Genomic DNA, 26,017 nt, shown 5'->3' with positions numbered 1-26,017 from the left:
TGGCGAATACCTTGTATAAGTGTTTCTCTTCCTCTTTTTGCAGTTCTGGTGTGCTGCAGTGTGTTGTGGCCCTTTTGAATAGTGTCTTGATGCAACTTTGTTTTTGTGTATTGGGGTGGTTGCTTTCATAGTTCAGGACTTGGTCTGTGTGTGTGGCTTTCCTGTGTACCTTAGTGGTGAATTCTCCGTTTGGTGTTCTCTGTACCCTCACGTCTAGGAATGGGAGTTGGTTGTTCTTTTCTTCCTCTTTCGTGAATCGGATTCCTGTGAGTGTGGAGTTGATAACTGGCTAAAGAACTACAGCAGAAACTGAAACACCTGATCAGCGGATCCAGACACTCTATAGAATCAACACAGGAATTCTTGGACATCATCAGAAATATACACATAGACAAGGAAGAAACCATGGTCTCATTCAACGTAACGGCACTGTTCACCTCTATTGACAAAGCCTTAGCCAGAGAAACAATAGCCAACCTGCTGAACAGACATAACAGACAACAGGATGTTGAACCCATCAACAAAGACGGCATACTTAAACTACTGGACTTGTACCTCACAACACACTTCACATTCAACAACCAGATATACGAACAAATCAACGGAACACCCATGGGCTCACCGATCTCGGGACTCATAGCAGAAACAGTAATGCAAAGGTTAGAACAAACAGTCTTATCAAAAATTCAACCCAAACTCTGGGTCAGATACGTTGATGACACCTTTGTAATCATTAAAAACACGGAAATAGAGAAAACACACCGGATCATCAACTCCACACTCACAGGAATCCGATTCACGAGAGAGGAAGAAAAGGACAACTAACTCCCATTCCTAGACGTGAGGGTACAGAGAACACCAAACTGAGAATTCACCACTAAGGTACACAAGAAAGCCACACACACAGACCAAGTCCTGAACTATGAAAGCAACCACCCCAATACACAAAAACAAAGTTGCATCAAGACACTATTCAAAAGGGCCACAACACACTGCAGCACACCAGAACTGCAAAAAGAGGAAGAAGAACACCTATACAAGGTATTCGCCAAAAACGGATATCCTCGCAATTTCATCAACAGATGCCGAAGGGAAAGACAACAGAGCGAGGACATGCCGCAACTCAAAGGACTAGCCACACTACATACATCAAGAACATCTCTGAAATGACAGCCAGACTACTGCGACCACTAGGACTTATAACAGCACACAAACCAACAGCCACACTCAGACAACAACTCACCAGAACGAAGGACCCGATACCCAACATGAGCAAAACTAATGTAGTGTACAAAATCCCATGCAAGGACTGCACAAAACACTATAGGACAAACAGGAAGACAGCTAACGATCCGCATCCACGAACATCAACTAGCCACGAAACGACACCACCAGCTATCCCTAGTAGCCACACATGCAGACGACAAGCAACATGAATTGGACTGGGACAACACTACCATTATAGGGCAAGCGAAACAAAGAACAGCCAGGGAATTCCTAGAAGCATGGCACTCCATTAACAAACACACAGACCTGGACCCAATATACCGGCCACGACAGCGGACAGCTGAAACTGACAACCGGAAGCGGCAGGGACAGGCCACTATAAATGCCGGAGGAAACATCACAGAAGCGCTTCACAGGAGGCTCCCAAGCACCGAGGATGTCACCTAGACAAGAGACGAAACGTTTGCAACAAAAACTTCCAGCTCGGCGAACACAACCACAGCAACGAGCACCCGAGCTACAAATCTTCTCACAAACTTTGAACATCTGGCTCATTTTGAAAACTTGAATTTTTAGTAAACCTTAATCGGGGGGGCTGTATTGGACTAGCATTGGAGAAGAGGAAGGTAAAAGATAGTTTAGAGGAAGGAGTTATAAGTAGTTGCTAGTTAATTATTCTCTGGTATACTTAAAGTAAAAATGAACAGCTTTATTTCTTAAACTGGTCTTGGCCACTTGAGTTTTCACAGATTACTGAACAGGGTAAATCTCTTGTGTTGCTGGTTTAAATTAAGCAGGAGGGTTTACCCCATGTCATAACACTATGAAGAGCAACTTCCTTTTTTCCACAAAAGGGTGGTTCACGTGGAATGAACTTTCTGAGGAAGCGATGGACGTGGGTGCAATTACGTTTAAAAGACGTTTGGATAAGTACGTTAATAGGAAAGGTTTGGAGGAATATTGGCCAGGAGCAGACAGGTGGGGCTAGTCTCGTTTGGGATTATGTTGCGCAGGAACGGCTTGGACCGAAGGGTCTGTTTCTGTGCTGTCTGACCCTATGACTCTTATGTCCAAGACCCAGTGCCTGTGCAGGTGATCACAGACAATCTGTGCCCTCATTTCCATGACCTTGCACCTTGCAGTACTCGTTATGCTCTGCAACTGACTATCAAAATCACTGTGGCCTTGAACTTAATCTCTGCTAGCTTCTCAATATCAGCTATGAACCCAAGGACATCTCGGAAGTTGGCAGCATGCCATTGCATCTTGTTGTAACTGGTGCTCTCTTTACAAGAGCTGAGCAGCATGTTAATTGAATGATAACTCTAGCGACAGCTTTCTAACCAGAAAAAGATCTATTTATCCTGACTGTGTCTAATTTCTGTTGGTTCACTAATCCGCTATTCAAGCTAATATTTTATTCCTGAACCCCATGAGATCTTACTTTGTCTAATAACATTTTATGCGGGCCCTTATCAGATGCCTTCTGGAAGACCGCTCATTTTTCCAGAATTTTCCTGTTGTCCACTTAGTTTATTAACTCTTTGGAGAAATCGAGCAAATTATTCCAACAAGATTTATCTGTTAGATAGACAAACATTAAAGTAACTGGTTTATATTTTCCTGTTTTCTGCCTCCTTCCTTTTTTGAATAAGGATGTTACATTAGCATTTTTCCAATCCACTGGAACTTTTCCAGCATCCAGGGAATTTTAAAATATTATAACCACTGTATCCACTGTTTCTGTCACCACTTCTTTTAAGTCCCTAGGGTGTAGGCCATCAGGCCATTGGGACTTGCCTGCCATGAATTCCAATAATTTCCTCAGTGCATTTTCCCTAGTGATGGTGATTGTTTTAAATTCCTCTTTTTCTATAACCTCTGAATAACTTGTTACTATTGAGATGATTTTAATGTCTTCCACCATGAAAACTGAAGCAAAATATTGATTTGTGTTCTCCTCTAAGTGTCACCCTCTAACATCACTCACTCTAACTATTCTCTTTTTAAATTTTGCACTAGTTCTCTTTATCATAATTTACCTTTGGTCTTTTTGTTACTTTCTTTAGTAACCCTATGTTGGTCTTTTGAATTTCCCTGATTCTTTAGCCTTCGTAATATTGTATGTCTTAGTTGCTGTCTTTGTCATATTTTATTTCCTTGCTTAGCCATGGATGCTATTGCCCCCCTCCGACAATCTTTTCTCCCCCTCTGGAACATATTTTAGATGGGAGAATATAGATGTTGATCAATACATCCACTTAACTTAAAAATATATTCCAGATCTCTGCTTTCGCCACTTCTGTAGGGAAAGAATTCCAAACTCATGACCCTTTTTGAGGAAACAAAATGTTTCCTCTTTTCTATTTGAAGTGACCACTCACTTTTGAACAGTGGCATCTAGCTCTTGCTTCGTGTATATGAGCAAATATCTTTCCTAGGTCTACCTTGTCAAGATTTCTCAGGATCTTTTGATGTTTCAATCAAGTTACCTCATTATTCCTTTGAACTAAGATTCAAACCCAACATCCTTTCATCGTAATTAACCTTCTGCTTCCAAATGTTTGTTCAGTAAACCTCTGAACTGCTTCCGACAATTTACATTCTTCCTTAAATGAACTGACCAATACTGTGTCCAGCACTTCAGCTGGGGTCTCACCAGTGTCCTGTGTGGCAGAAGCATAACTTCCCTACTTTAGTCTTCAATTCCCCTCTTATTAACTGATCACATTCTTTTAGCTTTCCTAATTACTTGCTGTACTTGCTCATTCACCTTTTGTGATTCATGCTCTCGGATTATATTTGAACCCATCTGATCAAGGATGTAGGGGATCTTAACTTTGCAAACAAACGGACTGCCGTAGTGTTAAGGGTTTAGATGGAGAAGAATTTAAGTGCGTGCAAGACAATTTTCTGATTCAGTATGTGGATGTACCGACTGGAGAAAGTGCAAAACTTGACCTACTCTTGGGAAATAAGGCAGGGCAGGTGACTGAGGTGTCAGTGGGGGAGGACTTTGGAGCCAGCGACATTATACTATTAGATTTAAAATAGTGATGGCAAAGGATAGGCCAGATCTAAAAGCTGAAGTTCTAAATTGGAGAAAGGCCAATTTTGACGGTGTTAGGCAAGAACTTTCAAAAGTTGATTGGGGACAGATGTTTGCAGGTAAAGGGACTGCTGGAAAATGGGAAGCCTTCAGAAATGAGATAACAAGAATCCAGAGAAAGTATATTCCTGTCAGGGTGAAAGGAAAGGCTGGTAGGTATAGGGAATGCTGGATGACGAAAGAAATTGAGGGTTTGGTTAAGAAAAAGAAGGAAGCCAATGTAAGGAATAGACAGGATAGATCGAGTGAATCCTTAGAAGAGTATAAAGAAAGTAGGAGTATACTTAAGAGGGAAATCAGGAGGGCAAAACGGGGACATGAGATAGCATTGGCAGATAGAATTAAGGAGAATCCAAAGGGTTTTTACCAATACGCTAAGGACAAAAGGGTAACTAGGGAGAGAATAGGGCCCCTCAAAGATCAGCAAGGCAGCCTTTGTGTGGAGCCACAGAAAATGGGGGAGATACTAAATGAGTATTTCGCATCAGTATTTACTGTGGAGAAAGGTATGGAAGATATAGCCTATAGGGAAATAGATGGTGATATCTTCCAAAATGTCCAGATTACAGAGGGGGAAGTGCTGGATGTCTTGAAACGGGTAAAGGTGGATAAATCTCCAGGACCTGATCAGGTGTACCCGAGAACTCTGTGGGAAGCTAGAGATGTGATTGCTGGGCCTCTAGCTGAGATATTTGTATCATCGATAGTCACAGGTGAGGTGCCGGAAGACTGGAGGTTGGCAAACGTGGTGCCACTGTTTAAGAAGGGTGGTAAGGGCAAGCCAGGGAACTATAGACCAGTGAGCTTGACTTCGGTGGTGGGCAAGTTGTTGGAGGGAATCCTGAGGGACAGGATGTACGTGTATTTGGAAAGGCAAAGACTGATTCGGGATCGTCAACATGGCTTCGTGTGTGGGAAATCATGTCTCACAAACTTGATTGTGTTTTTTGAAGAAGTAACAAAGAGGATTGAAGAGGGCAGAGCTGTAGATATGATCTATATGGACTTCAGTTAGGCATTCGACAAGGTTCCCCATGGGAGAATGATTAGCAAGGTTAGATCTCACGGAATGCAGGGAGAACTAGCCATTTGTATACAGAACTGGCTCAAAGGTAGAAGACAGAGGGTGGTGGTGGAGGGTTGTTTTTCAAACTGGAGGCCTGTGGCCAGTGGTGTGCCACAAGGATTGGTGCTGGGTCCTCTACTTTTTGTCATTTACATAAATGATTTGGATGTGAGCATAAGAGGTACAGTTAGTAAGTTTGCAGGTGACACCAAAATTGGAGGTGTAGTGGTCAGCGAAGAGGGTTACCTCCGATTACAACAGGATCTTGACCAGATGGGCCAACGGGCTGAGAAGTGGCAGATGGAGTTTAATTCAGATAACTGCAAGGTGCTGCATTTTGGGAAAGCAAATCTTAACAGGACTTATACACTTAATGGTAAGGTCACAGGGAGTGTGGCTGAACAAAGAGACCTTGGAGTGCAGGTTCATAGCTCCTTGAAAGTGGAGTCGCAGGTAGATAGGATAGTGAAAAAGGCGTTTGGTATGCTTTCCTTTATTGGTCAGAGTATTGAGTACAGGAGTTGGGAGGTCATGTGGCGGCTGTATGGGACATTGGTTAGACCACTGTTGGAATATTGCGTGCAATTTTGGTCTCCTTCCTATCAGAAAGATGTTGTAAAACTTGAAAGGGTTCAGAAAAGAGTTCCAAGAATGTTGCCAAGGTTGAAGGATTTGCGCCATAGGGAGCGGCTGAATAGGCTGGGGCTGTTTTCCCTGGTACGTCGGAGGCTAAGGGGTGACCTTATACAGGTTTACAAAATTGAGGGGCATGGATCAGATAAATAGACAAAGACTTTTCCCTGGGGTCGGGGAGTCCAGGACTAGAGGGCATAGTTTAGGGTGAGAGAGGAAAGATATAAAAGAGACCTAAGGGGCAACGTTTTCAAGCTGAGGGTGGTACGTGTATGGAATGAGCTGCCAGAGGATGTGGTGGAGGCTGGTACAATTGCAACATTTAAAAGCATTTGGATGGGTATATGAATAGCAAGGGTTTGGAGGGATATGGGCCGGGTGCTGGCAGGTGAGATTAGATTAGGTTGGGATACCTGGACGGATTGGACCGAAGGGTCTGTTTCCAAGCTGTACATCTCTATTACACTTTGATTGACAAATGCCTTTCTTGGGAATGAAATCTGCTGTTTTTGCCCACCTTAGATCCACAGCAATGTGGTTGATTCTGAACTGCTCTTTAAAGTAATCAGGTATACATCCAAGTTATATCAAAATGCTACAGAAGGAATAAACTGCAAACACGTTCTGATTTTCTCCGTTGTCTTCAACTGTTTTGGCCTGTGGTAGTTCTGATGTTTGCCAGACGTGGGGGCCTGGAATTTGGTATTTTCCATTCTGCTCATCATAAACCTTAGCAAATGTACATGTTTTCTAGTTAACTGCAGAATGATTGGAGTGCAAATTTTGTTTTCAGAAGAAAAATATTTGTAGCTGTAAATGAATAGTTAATTCATGTTTCCTTTTAGAAAATGTGTGCCCTGATGGTCGGTTAGTTTTATGATCTCCTGAAATTTTAAGTATTGAGAGGAGGGTTTCTCTTTGTCGCAAAGAATTAAATCCAAATCTCATATTGTTTTATATTTGTAAATCTTGATCAGAAAAGGAGAAGAAAAAGCATGGAGTTTATGGTTCTTCGAGATTTTCTTTTCTTAATTATTTAATTTGTCCCACTGAGGAAATGTTTGTCTATCTTTCAGGAACTGAGTCTGAGGAAGAAAGGACTGGAATGTTTAGTTTCTATACTAAAATGCATGGTTGAGTGGAGTAAAGATTTATATATCAATCCAAACCTTCAGACGAACCTTGGTGAGTTAGCAAAGCATCTGCTATCTGCCTTGCAAATCTCGAACTTTTACTTTCCTCATTATTTTTACTCCTCGCATTTAACATTGTGATGTTTAGAAAAACAGCCTTCCTTAGAAGTCATAAGCAATTTCTAAACAAGGTGCACTTAGTAAATAATACAACTGAAATATCAGGTTCTCGCTAAATTAATGTGTAGGTCAAGAGAAGTCATCTGAGCAAGAGAATTGTGAAGGGAAACATTTGGAAGCTACTCGCCGACGAGGGAGTACAAATTCCTTTGACTCCACAATATCATCAGGTGTTGGGAGTATCAGTGCGCAGACATGTGCCGCAGATGATCCTGAGCAATTTGAAGTTTTGAAACAACAAAAGGATATTATCGAGCAAGGGATCGATCTGTGAGTACTCAACTTTAATAGCGGAGTTAAATATTTGTTGTGCTTTAAATCTTGCTGTTTGGTTTTGTGGGATTTTATGAAATTAATGCATGCACTTACCACTACCCTTTCTGTTGCCACAGGCTTTAAATTAAATTTAATTTAAACTTTTTAAAAAATGGATTTAACAAAGTTGCAGTAACTTTATGCATACAAAATTGAGGAAGGTGAAGGCTGTTTGATAAATCAAGCCTGCTCCATCTGAGGAAACTGTCTACTAATGTTATCTTTCTCCTAGTCTTTGCTTCAATGGACATTAAGATTTAAAGGCGTCACATTGTTGTTATGCACTCTTCGAGTCAGAGGACAAGAGTTGTTGCTTACTTTCATTTATTTTAAGTCAAATCTGTCCAAAGTCAACTGAATTAGCAGGAAGGATGGAGGAATTTTGAGCCCCAAATCAAATTAATCTTTATTGTGAACTTACATTATTAAAGTCCTTTGCGAGGAGCCTTTAAGGCAATTTTTCAAATTAAACTTTTTTTCTTTGGTACAAAGGTGATCATAGAGACGTTTTGCAAATTATTTGAAGTTTCTAGGAAACCACACCATTGAAACTAGTAACAATTCTGAATGACTTATAACATATTTATTTGTTTAGCATCAGGTTACTTAAGGTGGTAGACTAGATACAAATCAAAGTACTTTTTGGTATAAATACAATTCTATCAATATAAAAAGGATCAGCTTGCTACTAAAATTAATATATCGGAATATTTATTAGCAGAAACTTTCTCCAAAGAAAATACAGTCCAGTTTCCCTGGTCCATGGAAGTTTTACCTTTTGCAATGAACAAATCTAGTTGAGAGGATAATTCGGCAAAAGAATCTTCTATGACTTAGCACAATTGTGACTAGATTGCCAATTTTATCCAAATTGGAAACTCTTGGCCCCTAATATTTAACATATTACAATTATTGAAGATTCTCAATATTTAATGCAAGGTATTCTGGTGCTACAAAGATGCAATCAAATTACTCAAACAAATGAATTTTAACTCTGAGTGAGTATTAACAGAAATATGACATTTAGTCATATGGTGCTTAAAATTTCAGGTGTTAATAGCCTGCACTAATGCATGGGAGCTGGCTCAAGCTCATGAGTTGCAGAAGATTTGGGCGCAGTTTAACAGAATCAGCAAAAAAAATTTTGAGTAAGTCTAAGAATTAAATCACTGGGAAGACGTGGAGAAAGTTTTGGCACCATCTAAAACTGTGATGCTGTACAAATGTAGATATTTAGCCCAAAGTTTGCTTCTCTTCATTCTATTGGAGGTAGTAATGTGAATACTCGTGGTATTTCAAGGCTGATTAACTGTCTGGACATAATGGCAAGTTGGGCCAAGTGACCTAGGAAGAGCTGAGGAGGCCGTCAGTTCTCAAAGTAAGCAAGGTGGAAAATCTGCCATGGGGCTCCAGTAATATGGCGAAAAGTTTTAAAGAGTTTAAAATATGAAACCTTTCTCCAGCCCTCATGCCTCATGTCATCATCTTGATGCCATCCTCATGCCCCACCCAGTGCCACTGAAAAGCTTCTGGCACCCTCCATGACCCCCAGCTGGTGGGGAAAGTCCCATGCAGGTTTACATACATTTCACATGCAGTGTTCTCCACAGTTAACAGTCCCAAAGAGCAGCTGAGTAAGTCCCCTAACCTTCACCCAAAAGGTAACCTGGGACCATATCCATAAGGGCTCATCAGCTCTCCAAATGAAATATGCTGACCATCCAAAACAAATGGCACCAGCTGATGTTTTAATTGATAAGCTACCTCTGCACCCACGCATATATATACCATGGATGGCCCATGAGAAAGGAAAAACCTGCGTCGGAGTGGGATTTAGCTTTTGTGACGTCTTCTGCCACTTTCTCTATGGTAAAGATGATCTTGGTTGTTGTGAATATCTGAGTAAATTTCAATTCCATTTTCCTTACACAAGCCAATAAGGTGACTCATGCAATAGGGTGGAATAGATTTATCACAATGTAAATGATGGTGGGGGAGGTGGGAATCTGGATGTCAAACACAAATTAAGAGCCAAAGCTACACTTGCCAGATTCCTGACAAAGGGCTTATGCCCGAAACATAGATTCTCCTGCTCTTTGGATGCTGCCTGACCTGCTGTGCTTTACCAGCAACATACACTCGACGTACCAGGACAGCCCAGAATGGAATACATCTGACTTGGTGAAATTCTGCCACCTAGCCAACTGTTGGCACTGATTTACTTGCTAGCCTCTTGTTTTCGACCAGAAACTTTATTTTTGATGGAATAGTTCATAAATAAATATTGCTATTTTGTTAATGAGTGACCCTTAAACCCATTGCTCAAAAGAGATTGTTCCATCCTTTCAAAACAAATTAGTTTACCCATAATTAATAACTTAGTAAGAAAAAGAAATGAAAAGTGTGTCCCTGGAAAAGCGCAGCAGGTCAGGCAGCATCCAAGGAGCAGGAGAATCGACGTTTTGGGCATAAGCCCTTCTTCTGGAATGAGGAAGGTGTGTCAAGCAGGCTAAGATAAAAGGTAGGGAGGAGGGACTTGGGGGAGAGGCGTTGGGAATGCGATAGGTGGAAGGAGGTTAAGGTGAAGGTGATAGGCCGGAGAGGGGGTGGGGGAGGAGAGGTCGGGAAGAAGATTGCAGGTCAAGAAGGTGGTGCTGAGTCTGAGGGTTGGGACTGAGATAAGGTGGGGGGAGGGGAAATGAGGAAGCTGGAGAAATCTGCATTCATCCCTTGTGGTTGGAGGGTTCCTAGGCAGAAGATGAGTCGCTGATAGGGGAGGGGAGGGAAATATATCCTTGGTGGTGGGGTCTGTTTGGAGGTGGCGGAAATGACGACGGATGATATGATGTATCTGGAGATTGGTGGGGTGGTAGGTGAGGACCAGTGGAGTTCTGTCCTGGTGGCGATTGGAGGGGTGGGGTTCAAGGGCGGAGGAGCGGGAAGTGGAGGAGAAAAGGAGGTATTGGGGCTGGAAAGGGAGTCAGTGGAAAGGAAGGGAGGTTGTTTGAAATTGGAGAACTCAGTGTTGAGTCCTCCAGGCTCTAGGCTGCCCAGACAGAAGATGTGTTCCTCCAATTTGCAGTTTGGTTTGTTGTGGCAATGGAGGAGGCCAAGGATGGTCTTGTCGGAAAGAGAGAGAGAGAAGGATAATTAAACTGGGTGGTGACTGGAAGGTTCGGTCTGCCCCGTGAGCCCGGCTGAGATGCTTGGCGAACTATTCCCTAAGTTTACGTTTGGTCTCCCCGATGTAGAGAAGACCACATCGGGAAAACCTGATGCAGTAAACTAGGTTGGAAGAGAGGCAGGTGAACCTCTGTCTCACCTGGAAGGACTGTTTGGGGCCCTGAACAGAGCTGATGGAAATATTGTCAGACTAGTTTCAGCTTCCAGCATGTTCTGCTGCTTTACAGTAGGTTGACAAATAACTGTGCGTTAAAAGCATCAGGTACATGCCTTTGTTTAAGCACCATTACTACCAGGGTAGTCAAAAAGTTAAATATTTAATCATAATGCTCCAAGACCCAAATTTTCCAATCTGATGAACTCATGTGAACAGAAAACGTGGACCAGACCATATTGAATAAGAAACAACTATTTATTATAAAGCGATCCTAGCCACAATCAAACAAAAATACCAAGTATCAACATATGGGTCCACTCGCCGAATCTCTAACCCCCTCCTTAAACACATGGACAAATGCACATACACAGGGACAAGCATACTCAAATGCTTACAGAAGAATCAGCAAAAATGGATATTATGGGTGGAAAAATAATAACTGGGGAAACCACTCAAAAGCACCAATCAATAAGATTTGGAGGGGTTTCTTTCACTTTCCAAGTCTTCTGATCTCCAAGCTGCTTTTTCTTTACAAGATCTTTACTGCAGAATTAAGACAATTGGCGCTCCAATTGTTTGTCTTTCAGTAACTGGTTAGAGGCAACAGCTTAAAGGCAATCCTTGGGAAAGAACAGTTAGCTATCTTCTGGGTTTTGGCTACTTGGCTGTAGAGTGAGGGAGACCCTTTCCCTGCAGTCTGGAGACTCCTGCCCCTATGTTCACACATTTTCTGTTGCCTTGCCAAATAGTCAATCCCTTGTCAACCTAATGAATTCTGGCCTCCATGTTTGGTTTGTGCAATTAGGACCAATCAGCGATCTGCCTTGAGCAAAGCTAACACTAAACATACACACCCATGATGCCATGTCTCCCACAAAGCAATTCTTGTTAGCACACTCAATAAGTTACAATTAACTTGTTTTTGAAGGTGCACAAGCTCTTGCCACAGTTCTTAGTTGAAAACAGTCCTTTGCCATTTCCTTCCACAATCCAAATTTTTAAAAAATGTGGATTTTACATTACAATTTAGAAAACCTGTAAAATTCTTCTGTGTGACTGCAGTAGCTCTTGTTAAATGACAATGATGGCAGTAGTAACTTTTCCTTCATTTTCAGGTTCAACAGAAAACCAAAGAAAGGTGTGCAGTACTTGCAAGACCAAGGAATGTTGGGCACAGCAGCTGAAGACATTGCACAGTTTCTTCAACAGGAAGAAAGATTAGATTCTGTAAGATTTACATTATTTCATGATAAGCAACTAAAAACACTTATCTTAGGCAATGATGTTCTGTTCAATTTCTGAATGCAAAATTTGCTGAACATAAAATAGCCAATATCCTAAAAGCAAATAAAACCAAGTTATAGAATAAAAGAAGTTTTCTTTTGCCTTAGATTAGTATGCATACTTATTGTTTTTGAGCATAGAAATGCTGTATTTTTTGGGTAATTCAGGATTAGAATTACATGTGCCAAATAATAAACTTTTTAAAAAGCTACTTTAAGTATAACTATTATTAAAAACATTATTAATGTTCTCCCATGATTGACTGTATGATCATAGATGCAGGTCAGTATTTCAGTCTGATAATGATTTAAACATGAATGGTGGATAGGTTTAACTGTAAGAATTGCACAACAGACCAAGTGAGCCAGGGACTGTACTTGGTGTATTGTATATTGCATGACTTTTTGTTGCAATGCTTCCCCTTGAGATTGGGATTAAACAAACTAATAACTACTATTTCCTTCCACTCCCTCGTGCCCACCCCCTGTCAAATCTCTGTACTTCCCCATGAATTTGACTTCAGTGTATCTTTATGACAAATATTTATTTCATTTGGAGTTCAATCAGTGTGATTAAAGGATCTTTATCTTGGAGAATCTTTTTAATTGTTCCAGTATTTGGCTTGTCTGTGGACTGAAAGAATCATTCGTCTTTCATTGTATTGTAATTTTTGAATCGTTGAATCGAGTATCAGAGTTTGAAATTAACTTAACATGACTGAATATTCTTGCATGCTTCCACAGAGTCAAGTGGGTGAGTTCCTCGGAGAGAACAGCAAGTTCAGCAAAGAAGTGATGTATGCTTATGTTGATCAACTGGACTTCTGTGAGAAGGATTTTGTTTCAGCACTTCGTATATTTCTCGAAGGCTTTCGTCTGCCTGGGGAAGCGCAGAAAATTGACCGACTTGTGGAAAAGTTTGCAGCTAGATATTTGGAGTGTAATCAAGGGTAATTCAAAGTGTAAAAATTTTATATCTTAAAGTGAGAACTGGTGATGCTTTCAAAAATTGTACTTGAAAATTTTCATCTATTTAATTAGGTAATGCACTTTTTACCCTACCTGTCCCCCCCCACCCAGACAGATACTGTTTGCAAGTGCTGATTCGGCATATGTCCTGGCCTACTCTATTATAATGCTGACAACAGATCTGCACAGTCCTCAGGTAACTTAATTCAGGAAAAAATGTCTTGCGAATGAAGATATGAATTTGTGTTGTGACTGATTTTCCTGAGCTAAACAGTATGAGAGATTAGCATTCCAATTAATTTGGGTTTAGGTTTCTGATGTCATCTCTTTTCTGCCTGCCATGGCATCCCCCTCTGAAAATTTTGTATGTAACACAATCATGAAATATAAATTTTCCTTCCCCTCTTGTGTCATCACATTGGGCATTATTGTATTTTATTGAAACTGCTATGGAAGCAATAAGGGAACATGTCACTTCACAAAGTAAAGTCAACTTTTTACTATTGTAGAGATGGGTGGAACTTCTAACTTTCACATGGTGCAAGCAGTTGATCTGGTAACGCGCATTTTATATTAACAACCAAAGTTGAAATTTTGTCGGTGGTGTTAGCATCATTATTACCCTGTTGCTGGAGAAACAATATTTACTACAAGAAGAATTATTTGATACAAATAAGGCCACAGGAAAGAATGGGCGGCATGGTGGCACAGTGGTTAGCACTGCTGCCTCACAGCGCCAGAGACCCGGGTTCAATTCCCACCTCAGGCGACTCACTGTGTGGAGTTTGCACGTTCTCCCCGTGTCTGCGTGGGTTTCCTCCGGGTGCTCCGGTTTCCTCCCACAGTCCAAAGATGTGCAGGTCAGGTGAATTGGCCATGCTAAATTGCCCGTAGTGTTAGGTAAGGGGTAAATGTAGGGGTATGGGTGGGTTGCGCTTCAGCGGGGTGGTGTGGACCTGTTGGGCTGAAGGGCCTGTTTCCACACTAAGTAATCTAATCTAATCTAATATCAAACCAGTGGTGTGTAGAAACAAAAGAGAAACTTTTAGTGCCTTCCTTTTTTTAAAAAAGTGATTTTTATTAGAAGCTTGATTCAAGAATCAGTTAAGACATCTACATCGAATCATAGAAACATACAGTACAGAAGAGATCTTTCAGTTGATTGAGTCTGTGTGGTCAAAAACTGCTCTAACACTACATTAGTCCTACTTTCCAGCACTATCTTAAGATTTCTGTTGTAAGGCTTGCATTGCATTATGTGTTGAACAGGTAAAGAACAAAATGACAAAAGAACAGTACATAAAAATGAATCGTGGGATCCATGACAACAAAGATCTGCCAGAAGAATACCTGTCTTCCATTTATGATGAGATTGCAGGGAAAAAAATTGCCATGAAAGAGACTAAAGAATTTTCAATCACACCAAAGTCTACCAAACCAAGTAAGTTTAATATTGACAATTTCATGAGACTTGCTGTTAAATACAGAACATAAATACTTTAGTGATCCTTTCAAATACAAGAGTTATTGGATGTCATAATTTTTATAGATCGTAGAAATATTGGCCCAGGTATTATGGAGGCTTCATTCTGATTTTTTTTCTTTTTAGGATCTAAGTTTGGGGGAATTATTGAAATGTTGATTCATTTCAAGTTCTGTTAAGATACTTTTTATTTGTTTAAAAGGCTAAGGAATCCAATTTTTTTCTTTCTACAGAACAAGCATTTTTTGGAAATCCTATAGTCCTGGCTAATCGCTGGGTTTGTTTGGTCACTGACTGGGTTTTGTGGCTTTTCTCTTTGGACAATGTTTTGCATTTTGTTGGAGTTTGTCTGGTTTTAGATAGGAAGTTTGTTTCCAATCTGCTGAAGATCTTCCCAGCTCTCCTCTTCTGTTTCTCTAAAAAGCCCTTGAGTATCCAGGACAATACCTGGAACAATATTCAGCCACTCTTGTGAAGACTCTGAGAAAATTCTCTATTTCTTGAATGTCAACAACAACTGCCAGTGGTCTGTGGCATGCACCCATGCAAATAAAAAGCCAATTTCAAACTTTACTTCTCAAAGGCAAAAGAGGATAATCATTCTTTGTCCCAAACTGAATCTCTATTGAGAGAAAGTCCCTCTTTTTTTTCCTCTTTTTACCATGTGTTTGGGTGTGTATTTTGAATTACTTAAAGGAACAAACAATTTTATCTTCTTATTACCAAGTGAAGGGGTGAGTGTTAACCCTTTTTTTCCTCTTAGACTAGAATGAGACTCTGGTTTCTTTTTAAACGTTTATTTGTGCATGTACAGGAGGCACATCAAAATAAATGTTGCACAACTTCAATTATATTGCTAGAATCAAGGTGTTATACTATTCTTACACATAACAAGCTTCCAATCGGCTATTCCTTTTAAAAATAGTTTCCAATCAAATGTACACTTTACAGTACTCCTATCCCTTCCCAATCATGTTCATGTTCCAAATTAATACATATGACTATATTATTAATCATATTCGGACCATTGCGCATGATTGTTATACAGCCGTATCATGTTCTAGCTGCAGTAGTTATTTTATAATTGGTTACCAGGGAAAACCTTGAATTAGTATTTGCCCAACACCTGATGCTGTCCTGACTTGAAGCTCCCTCCAGACACCTAACCCAGCCTACCACCTTGCCCATTCACCTGTCAGCCAGCCTATACATCACCTTACTCTACTTCCGCATCTATTTATCTTACACTTCATATTCTCTCCTTATCGTAAAGGCTTTGTATCTTTTTAAAGCTCTTAATTCAACTCCTGCTATAATGACTTTTGGTGACTCTGGTTCTACACTTGCTTTGTTTCAGAAACAATTTGAACTTTACTGGATTAATATCTCTTGATTTAATAGGAAATTTTCAGTTGAATTTTCTTTTCATCTTCGTATCAAGTGTTGAACTTTATCACCTTTGCTTGTAGGCGTAGCCACTGAAAAACAACGAAGACTACTATATAATCTTGAGATGGAGCAAATGGCAAAAACTGCGAAGGTCCTGATGGAGGCTGTTAGTCATGCACAAGCACCATTTACCAGTGCTACGCACCTTGAACATGTCAGACCAATGTTTAAAGTAAGTTTGATTCTCAGTCTCAGAATTTTCGTGTGACGAATGTAGAGACCATCACTACTTTTCTTGTAATTTTCTCATTTGCTTTGGAATTGGAAGTTAACATTAAGAATTGAACTTGGAGCAGCAAATGGTTTTAAGAGAGCCAAAAGAGTTTTTTTGCTGCGACTAGCCTGGGAAGTGATGCAACTTAATTACTAATTGAAGGACCCTGTAGATGAACTGGCAAAGAGTGTTTGCTCTGCTCAGGGCTGGCAGCTGGCTGGATGTTGAATTGGTCAATGAAGGGAGGACTTGTGCTAACCAACCAATGACAGAATGTTGTTTGAAAAGAGGAAAATAAAAAAAAGTCGGTTCTGACTGGATTTGGCAGGTGACAATGTGATTTTTAAAAAAACATCGAGACTGGGCTGCTTTGTTTTGATGTCTGTCCAGTTTTTCTCCAGTTAATGAGTTGTTGTTGAATGTTCTGAGAAAAGAATTCCAACCTGTTTTTTAAAAAAAATTTGGGAAGTCTGAATTCAGGCAACATATACTATTCTACTTGCCTGTGAACAATCAGGATGTTCAAGGATTTCTTAAGACTTGGTATCCATTGTTTGAAACTGTTTATTGAACGGGCAAATCACATTTATTTTTCTTTCTAATTTATCCCTTAACAGTGTGTTTGTGTGTGTGTCTCTCTGAGAGAGAGTAGAGCTATGGTTATAGATATTAATTAGGTTGCCTTTGTTGTCTATTTATGTTCTACTAAAGTTACATGATTTTTGTTTAAATTACAAACTTGGTGGCTAAGGTACTGTCATTTGTAAAGACTGCTTAGAAGCAGTTGAGTAATTTTGAGGGCTATTGAATATTTTAATTTCCCTGTATTGCAAATCCACGTAGCAGTACGGATTTGGTTTGGCTTGCCATTCATGTGTCATAGCACATGACTGGGCTCCTGGAAAACTTGCAATTGACTGAAAATGATGAAATTGAATTGTTATATTTCCTATGTTTGTTGTGGAGTAGTAATTGTTGTTTGAATTCAAATTTTTCACTTATTTTTGTTATGTATACATGAGTAACATACTCAGACTATTTACTTCACTCGTAGCACAGAGGACGATCTGATGCTGTGTCACAGTGCTCTGTTTTATGAATGAGTGGTTCATACAGAACACCACATGAAGTCTGAAAGCATATTCTCACTTTCATTGACAACAATATAGAAGCCTTGAGAGAAAAAAAAATTATAGTCATACAGCACAGAAACAGACCCTTCAGTCCAACCAGTCTGTGTCAACTATAATTCCCAAACTAAACTAGTCCCATGTGCCTATGCTTGGCCCATATCACTCCAAATACTATTTATTCATGTACTTATTTATAGAGTCAGAGATGTACAGCATGGAAACAGACCCTTCGGTCCAACCCGTCCATGCCATTAAAGTGTCTTTCAAAAGCTATAACTATGCCTGCATCTGTCACTTCCTCTGAAAGTTCATTCCACAAACAAGTCACTGTCTGTAAACAAAAAAAAGCACAGTGTGTCTTTTTTGTCTGTCTTTTCTCCTTAAAAATATGCTCGCTAATCTTGAAATCCCCCACTCTAGGGAAAAGGCACCTGCCATTGACTTTACCTATTATTTTATAAACCTCTAAGGTCACCTGTCAACCTCCCTATGCTTTAATTAAGAACGTCCCAGCCTATCTAGCCTCTTATAACTCAAACCCTCCATTCCTGGCAACACCCTGGTAAAACTCTTCTGATCCCTGCCCAGCTTAATAATATCCTTCCAATAATAGGGAGACCAGAACTGGATATCTTACTCTAAGAAAAGACCAATGTCTTCTACAACCTCAATATAATGTCCCAACTCCTGTACTCAAATGTCTGAGCACTGAAGGCAAGCGCACTAAGCACTGCCTTAATCACCCTATCTATATGTGATGCAAACTTCAGAGAGCTCATTGACCCAACTGATCAAGTTCTTTTTGTATTTTTAGCTAACCTGCTTCACTGTCTGTTGTATGACAATCTTCATGTCATAAACTTGCTAATCGTGCTTTCTATATTCTCATCTAAACCATTTACATGAATGACAAATGAAAGTGGACCCAGTGCTAATCCTTGAGGAACACTGCAAGTTACAAGCCCTCAATCCAAAAAACAACACTCTTCCATCCCCCTCTGTTTCCTGCCAGTAAGCCAATTTTGTATCCAATTTGGCAAGCTTACCCTGAATCCCTTGTGATCTAACTTTATTGATTTAGTCTACCATGTGGAACCTTGTCAAAGGCTTTATCAAAGTCCAAGTAAACAATGTCTAGCACTCTGCCCTTGTCAATTTTGGTTTCTTCCTCAAAACGCTCAATACAGTTGGAGACACTATTTCCTTTGGACAAACCATGGTGACCATCCCGAATCATTTGTTGCTTTTCCAAATGCATATAAATCCTATCTTTCCAAATCACTTCAAACAACTTACCCAACACTGAAGTCAGACTCTCCGATCTGTAGTCACCAGGCTTGTCCTTACATCTCTCATTAAACAAAAGCACAGCATGAGCCACTCTCTAATCATCTAGCACCTCACCCATATTTATAGATGATACACACATTTGTATATAGTTCAGAGGAAAACATGCTGTGTTTTACAGGTGTAATTACGTAATCGTATGTTTATATTTTGTGTTGTTACTACAGTAATTTTGTTTCCAACCTAGTTTGTAGAAAACAGGAAGTCTGTACAACAGCTGTTTTGATCCTCTTGCTGTCATGGAAGATACTTTTAATTTTTCAAATGATGTTGTTGGCATTAGGAAAAACAGGAAAAACTGCTCAACATTTGTGCATTTTTTGTTTACAGTTGGCATGGACACCACTTTTAGCAGCATTCAGTGTTGGCTTGCAAGACTGTGATGATCCTGATGTTGCCTTTCTTTGCCTGGAAGGTATCCGATGTGCAATTAGAATAGCCTGCATTTTTAGCATGCAGGTATGTATTCACACATTCTCGATTTGAATACTCTAATTTCAGATTTGTAGGCTTTTTCACACAACAGGTGGAATCTTTTGCTCTTCAGAGCATGAATTGAGACAGTTTCTGGTTCCTGAAAACTAACTTGCTGTTGGAACACCTGTCTGGGAGATGTCATGGTTTTGTGAGGAAAATATTTAATGCTGCACGTGCCTATGCAAGTGCACACAAAATCAGGAAAAACAATAGACCAGCAAAGGTCATGCAAAGATTTGGGATAAAGTACAAATTGGAGAAATTCGGAGTTTGCAAAGAGGTGTACAGGCATTCTGCCCCTCAAGCTTACTCTGCCATTTTGATAGATCAACGCTTTCATTTTCCTGTCTACCCCTATACCTTTTAGACTCTTGACTGATGAGGGAGTCAATGTCACTCTACTTTAAAAATATTTAAAGACCTTGACTCCACTGCTCTTTGCAAAACCTACTTTTAATGACCCTCAAATAAAAGGTTTATCAGTTCTATCTTATATTCGAAGATCCCTTATTTTGAAACTGGTGTCCTCTACTTTTAAACTGTCTAGCTTTTCCCAAATGGAGTCGCATTATCATGGCATCCACACTGTCTATGCCCCTGAAAATCTTATATTTGAAAAGAGCACCTGTTGTTCTCCTAAAACCCTAGTTGCCATAGATCTGAACCATTGCACCTTTGCTCAGAAGACCTTTCTTCCTGGAAATTAGGCAAGTGAGCTTCTCTAAACTGCTATGCAACTGTCTGGTTCTATTTAAGAAGATCAGAACTCTGCATAGTACACCAAATGTACTTCCACCGTGCACTGTACTCTTTTTATTTTTGTCCATCCCTCTTTCAATAAATGACTGTTGCATTGTCCTTCATAATCACTTGCTCTACCTATGCATTTATATTTTGTGATTCATGCACCAAGGCACTTTCATTCCTTTTGTATTGCATAGTTCTGTAATCTGTGTCCATAAAAGTAACATGCTGCCTTTCTATTCTTCCTATTAAAGTGACGAGGTGGAGGTGAGACCAAAGGGAGATTTGAATGTATAGATAATGTCAAAATTTGAGTATTAAGCATAGGGGTGTGATTGGCAAGGGTGACTTATGAAGTAGAGTTTGGAATGAGCACATTAATGGAGGATGAAAAATGGAAAGCTGATCAGGAAAGCATTGGGATAATCGAATTTAGACCATGTTTTTTTTTAAAAAGAGAAGCAAGTTTCAGCAACAGCTTTAAGATGAAGTGGGGGTATAAGTAGTTGGTGGGTTTTTTTTGGTGAAGATGATTAGCATCAGAACCTTAGCTTCATGTCACACTGGGGACACAGATTGTGAGTAATCTTGTTTTTCACATGAGACCTTGACCAGAAGAAAGAATGGGCTTAGTTGTCGGGTTGTAGGCAATTGTTTTGTTCCTGCAAATGTTTAATTGATCAAAACTGGGGCTTGTCCAGTATTGAATGTTGATAAAGCAGGCTGTTTTTTTTTTTTGGTCCTGATATAGAAAGATATATCCTGACTAAAATCAAATCTCAATGTCAATTTGATTTTTGTTTCTCGTTCCTGATACACAAGAGAAGAATTTTGCATGTAAAATATTATTTGTGAATAGTAATCTTACATTTGAAATGAAATAAAATAATGCATCATTTGTGTAGATTGAACGAGATGCCTATGTGCAAGCTCTGGCCCGTTTTACGCTATTGACAGCAAGTTCTGGCATCACAGAAATGAAACAGAAGAATATAGATACGATTAAGACACTTATTACTGTGGCCCACACTGACGGTAACTACCTTGGAAATTCTTGGCATGAGGTAAATATTATGAGTGTGCTATTTCTTTCTTGGAAAAATTTGTCCTGTTGGGTAATGAATAAAGATAAATGTTGTTCTTCCTGTTAACCCGAATTCCTAATATCATCCAATATGTAAAGGCTAAGCAAGTAACTAAGAAGATTTATTTTACCATTATTCATGGCTTCAAAGCTTGTCCTTTTTAATTGTTGCTAACTACTGCTTGGATTTAAGTGCTATCTAATCAAATTGTACAGAAATGTTATCGCACTTCTGAAGCAGGTGGGACTTAAACACACAGATCCTGGTTGAGAGGTGAGGACCCTACCATTATGGCACAAGAGCCCTTCAACTTGGATCTGGCGCTGACCAAATACCAATACCATTTCAAAGCAGTTAATAAGGATCTGGTTGGCATGAGCATTCATCATCTGACCAGATGAAATAACCTGTTTTTAGTCCCGTGTAATTAATATAAAGCAGGAAAGTGACCTTCACTATGCCAACATTTCTCTTTTCTGATTTTAAATGATAAATGTTAGCTATTGAAAAATTATAGCTGGAAGTGAACTCTAGTGCTTCAACCACTGCTGAAATGTTTCAGATAACCGCTTCTGTGTGGAAGTTTCCAATATTTTAATTTTCAATTAATTTATCTCATAATTGTTCCTCTAGGAATAATTGGGGTAGTAAGGACAAATTCCTAATCACTCATTACTTGAAGTACTTCCAACTTTCATCTTGTTTGGTGCTTTGCTTGGAAGTGGGCTAATCCTAAGACAAATGCACACTTGATGAAGACAATTTTTAGGGGAAATGCTTCAAATAGTGAAATGGAATTCTACATTGTGGGCGGCACGGTGGCACAGTGGTTAGCACTGCTGCCTCGCAGCGCCAGAGACCCGGGTTCAATTCCCGACTCAGGCGACTGACTGTGTGGAGTTTGCACGTTCTCCCCGTGTCTGCGTGGGTTTCCTCCGGGTGCTCCGGTTTCCTCCCACAGTCCAAAGATGTGCAGGTTAGGTGAATTGGCCATACTAAATTGCCCATAGTGTTAGGTAAGGGGTAAATGTAGGGGTATGGGTGGGTTTCGCTTCGGCGGGTCGGTGTGGACTTGTTGGGCCGAAGGGCCTGTTTCCACACTGTAATCTAATCTAATCTATTCACTTCAGGTTTTAAGTGCTAACAGAACTGAACGTTTTCTTCCAGTCAAAATGCTAATATTCTAATCATTTTAGAGGTAACAGGAATGTAAAAGTCCATCTAAAATATCCTTTATCAAAGTTAACTTGTTGGATTTCTAATCTTCATGTTCCTAGATACTGAAGTGCATTAGCCAGCTGGAGCTGGCACAGTTGATAGGTACAGGGGTCAAGACTAAATATGTTTCTGGTTCCCTGCGAGCTAAGGATGGATTCACTGCAAGTTCTGGAACTGGAGGAGAAGAATTCTTAGGACTAGGTAAAGTGACCAACTTCTTCATAGAAAAGCTATTGTGTAGATGCGTCAAATGCAAACCTTTCTTTGAAATGTTTTGCTGAATTGTTTAGTTGCAAATGTAGATCGAATTTTAGATGTGTACGTGAAAGTTGTGAATAGTTGTGTTTTCATAGTTTGAGTTGTAATTACCATACAATAGTAAGCTAAGTTGTCCATTGTCTTTTAAGTTAGGTAATTTTTCTTTAATTAAATATATAAAGTACCAACTAACTTATTTAACACACCTTTGTTTTCAATACAACATGACCACAATAAGAAGTAATTGAAGTGTTTATATATTTGATAGAATAATGCACTTAACCTTTTGCTGATCCTTTTTCTTGCTGTGGTCATAATTTAATTACAGTTTTCCTTTTATGCTCATGGTATACATGTAAGAAAAGTTTATTTGTACACAAGAGAATATCCCAAATTTATATGACATTTAAACCTCAAAGATCTGCAGCAAATGAATACTGCCTTAGGATATTTTGAAGTTGTATAGCAAACACTGACCCTGCTTACTTGTACTATTGCATTCCAAGAAATTAGACCTTTTCAGTCACACTTCAAACTGGCAATTGTCCTATAAATGTGGATGGAAGTTCCAGGAAGTGAGAGAGACAATTCTGTATTTTAAATGTAGGGTAGGGAGACAGTTAGGAGGAGAAAGTGAGGTCTGCAGATGCTGGAGATCAGAGCTGGAAATGTGTTGCTGGAAAAGCGCAGCAGGTCAGGCAGCATCCAGGGAACAGGAGAATCGACGTTTCGGGCATAAGCCCTTCTTTCCTGAAGAAGGGCTTATGCCCGAAACGTCGATTCTCCTGTTCCCTGGATGCTGCCTGACCTGCTGCGCTTTTCCAGCAACACATTTCCAGCTAGGGAGACAGTTAGTTCAGTTGGCTGGACTTCTATTTTGCAGAGTGACACCAACAGTGGGGGTTTCCATTCCTGCTTAGGTGACTGTGAAGGTCTCACTTTTTCAACCTTGATCCTCACCTGAGGCTTGGTGACCCTTGGGTTAAAATAGCCACCAATATTCTTCCTTTAATGAGAGGGTAGTCCTACTTTCCTCCGGTCTGTGATGACTTTACTTTGTGTCTGTTTGACCATAAGTGGGCTGTGCACTTAGAACTGCCTATTCAGTAGCTGGTTTAGATATTAAGCAAAGACAATGTCATGTTCAAGACTATTACTATTTTGCCATTGTAACACAAATCATTGGTTTGTATTTGATTGAATTGTTGAAAACTTAAAAACATATTACTTTTATAATATTATCAAAGCTCAACTTGGTCAATGTTGCTTGTACAACACTCATCCAAAAAGTAAGTCTACTTGAACAACAGGAAAATGATCAGAGGTTTACATTAGCAATATAAACTTTGTAGTTATTGCTTTTAATGTGCTGAAATGTTCCAAGACACATTTCACAGGAGTGTTATCAAAATTTGGCTCAGAGCATCACAAAACTATTTGGATAGCTAGCCAACTGCTTCTTGACAGACATAGGAACGACTTCATGGAGGAAAGAAAGGTGGAGTTTTAGAAAATAAATTCTCAAGCTTGGGTCATGTCAGCTGAGGCATAGACGCAAATGATAGGCAGTTAAAGTTAGGGATGCTTAAACATCTGAATCACTGAAGGATTACAAGCATTTCAGTGGGTTGCAGAGTTGGGACCATGTTGAGATTTGAAAGTTAAGTTGAGTGTTTTAAAATTAAGGCATTGTTTAAACAAAAGACAACTTAGGTCAGTGAGAATAATTCTGATGAGTGAATGGGGGTAGTGAATGGATTGGTCACGCCTTATTTTATCGCAGGCAGAGTTGATGGCTATGGCGGTAGGAACTGAGATGTAGCTGGTTGGTGGGGGGGGGGGGGGGAGGTTCTGGAGGTAGAAATAGCAGTTCTAGTGATGGTCAGAAGATTAACTCCGCATCAGACAAGACACCACAGTTGTGTACAGTCTAGTTCATGTTTTCCAGGAAAAGTAATGAACACAATGATTGAGGGAATGGAAGTTTATAGTGAAGACTGAAGAAAATAGTATCCATATCAATCTCTTTCTTCTCCTCCTCTCCCCCCCGCCCCCCCCCCCAAGATCGAGGATTTTTTTTTTTTGCTTGCCTATTATGAAATGCCGAACAATCAAGATGACAGTAAAGAAATTGAGAGGCAGTGAAGTACAGCTGAAAGTTTTCTCATTAATATTGACCACAAACTCCATTTTTGGATGGTGTCACTGAAGGACAGCAAACAAATTTAAAAGTGGGGGTATTGCAGCATAAATTCTTGGGGTCTACAGATGTAACAATGCAGAAAAAGCCATTATAGTTGATGTTCTGACCATAACTGGATAGGTAGAAATGGATATAACTTTGCAAAGACACCCAGCTGGGAAAGGTATTGATGGAAGTTGGTGTTGTCAACCATATCAAATCCTTGCAGATGGGTTGAGAAGGAATAGTTTACCATTGTCACTGTCACATTATGGTTTGTTATTTGATAGCATGACTGTCCCGTGTTAAGGTTGACAAACTTGATTGAAAGGTTTCAGATGTGGAGTTCCAGAAAATATGGACTCAGATTTGGGAGTTGGGAATATTTTCAAGGACCTCTGAGGTAGTTGGAGGGCATGAGGTTTCAGAGGATGGAGGGTGTTGAGATTTTTGTTTTGTAAGACTAGAGTGATGATGTGTAAGTGTAAACTTTGCATTGCAGGCTGAACGTGGAAGAGTTAGCAATTTTAACAAATCAGATTAAGAACCAAATAGTTGTTTTTGAGAAATAAGCCAGTCACATATGGTGGTGAATGGCTGACCAGTTTCCAACATCTTTGTTCAAGTTTCTGTCTGTTGAATTTGAGGGTGCATTGATGTGGGTCATACCAGAGGACCAAGCCATGTGAGAAAGTCATGATTTTACTAGTGCTTGGGACGTCAAAGGTGGAGTGAGGATGTGGTTGAACAAATCAGTTATACAGCAAATTTCTGCAGTAACATGTTGGACTAGTGATAACTTGCATTGATATTCTGGAAAAACATTGAAAGGTCTTTGGTAGAGATTTAAAGTTGAATAAATGCCAAGCCAGGGAAAGACATTAGGATATAGTTGGCCAACATTTTTTGAGTATTTCCTTACTCTGAAGTGTGTATATGTGTGCTAATTTTGTGGGGTTTCTTTGTTTACAGGTACCTTTGGCACTGTGGATAAAAAACAAATAGCCAGTATTCAGGAATCTGTGGGTGAGACCAGCTCTCAGAGTGTGGTTGTTGCAGTAGATAGGTAAAAGAAAAGCCTCTCCTTATGGATTTTGTATGTTTATCTGAATGAGCAATTTTGATTTATATTTTAATTTCTTCCTTTTGCTAAGTCAGCATATGGCAAAACA

The 26,017-nt window shown here is 39.8% G+C and overlaps 1 protein-coding gene across 3 annotated transcripts in view; it reads left to right on the top strand.

Annotated features, from left to right (window-relative positions):
• Window positions 1–26,017, top strand: part of LOC122560111 (brefeldin A-inhibited guanine nucleotide-exchange protein 2-like) — a 102,548-nt gene that overhangs the window by 40,653 nt on the left and 35,878 nt on the right. For all 3 annotated transcript variants that reach the window (XM_087994897.1, XM_043710359.2, XM_087994898.1), the window contains exons 13-23: window positions 7,112–7,220; window positions 7,417–7,618; window positions 12,119–12,230; window positions 13,031–13,236; window positions 13,367–13,451; window positions 14,525–14,696; window positions 16,208–16,359; window positions 19,212–19,340; window positions 21,008–21,166; window positions 22,465–22,606; window positions 25,818–25,911. In XM_087994897.1, coding sequence (XP_087851023.1) covers window positions 7,112–7,220; window positions 7,417–7,618; window positions 12,119–12,230; window positions 13,031–13,236; window positions 13,367–13,451; window positions 14,525–14,696; window positions 16,208–16,359; window positions 19,212–19,340; window positions 21,008–21,166; window positions 22,465–22,606; window positions 25,818–25,911 — 1,562 coding nt within the window. The remainder of the gene's footprint in view (window positions 1–7,111; window positions 7,221–7,416; window positions 7,619–12,118; window positions 12,231–13,030; window positions 13,237–13,366; window positions 13,452–14,524; window positions 14,697–16,207; window positions 16,360–19,211; window positions 19,341–21,007; window positions 21,167–22,464; window positions 22,607–25,817; window positions 25,912–26,017) is intronic.

The sequence above is a fragment of the Chiloscyllium plagiosum genome, unplaced genomic scaffold, assembly GCF_037043375.1.
Source record: "Chiloscyllium plagiosum isolate Xiang-an unplaced genomic scaffold, Cpla_swu_hap1 HiC_scaffold_15, whole genome shotgun sequence".
NCBI lineage: Eukaryota > Metazoa > Chordata > Chondrichthyes > Orectolobiformes > Hemiscylliidae > Chiloscyllium > Chiloscyllium plagiosum.
Note: the sequence above shows the minus strand (reverse complement) of the source record. Positions and strands in the feature narration are given on the sequence as shown.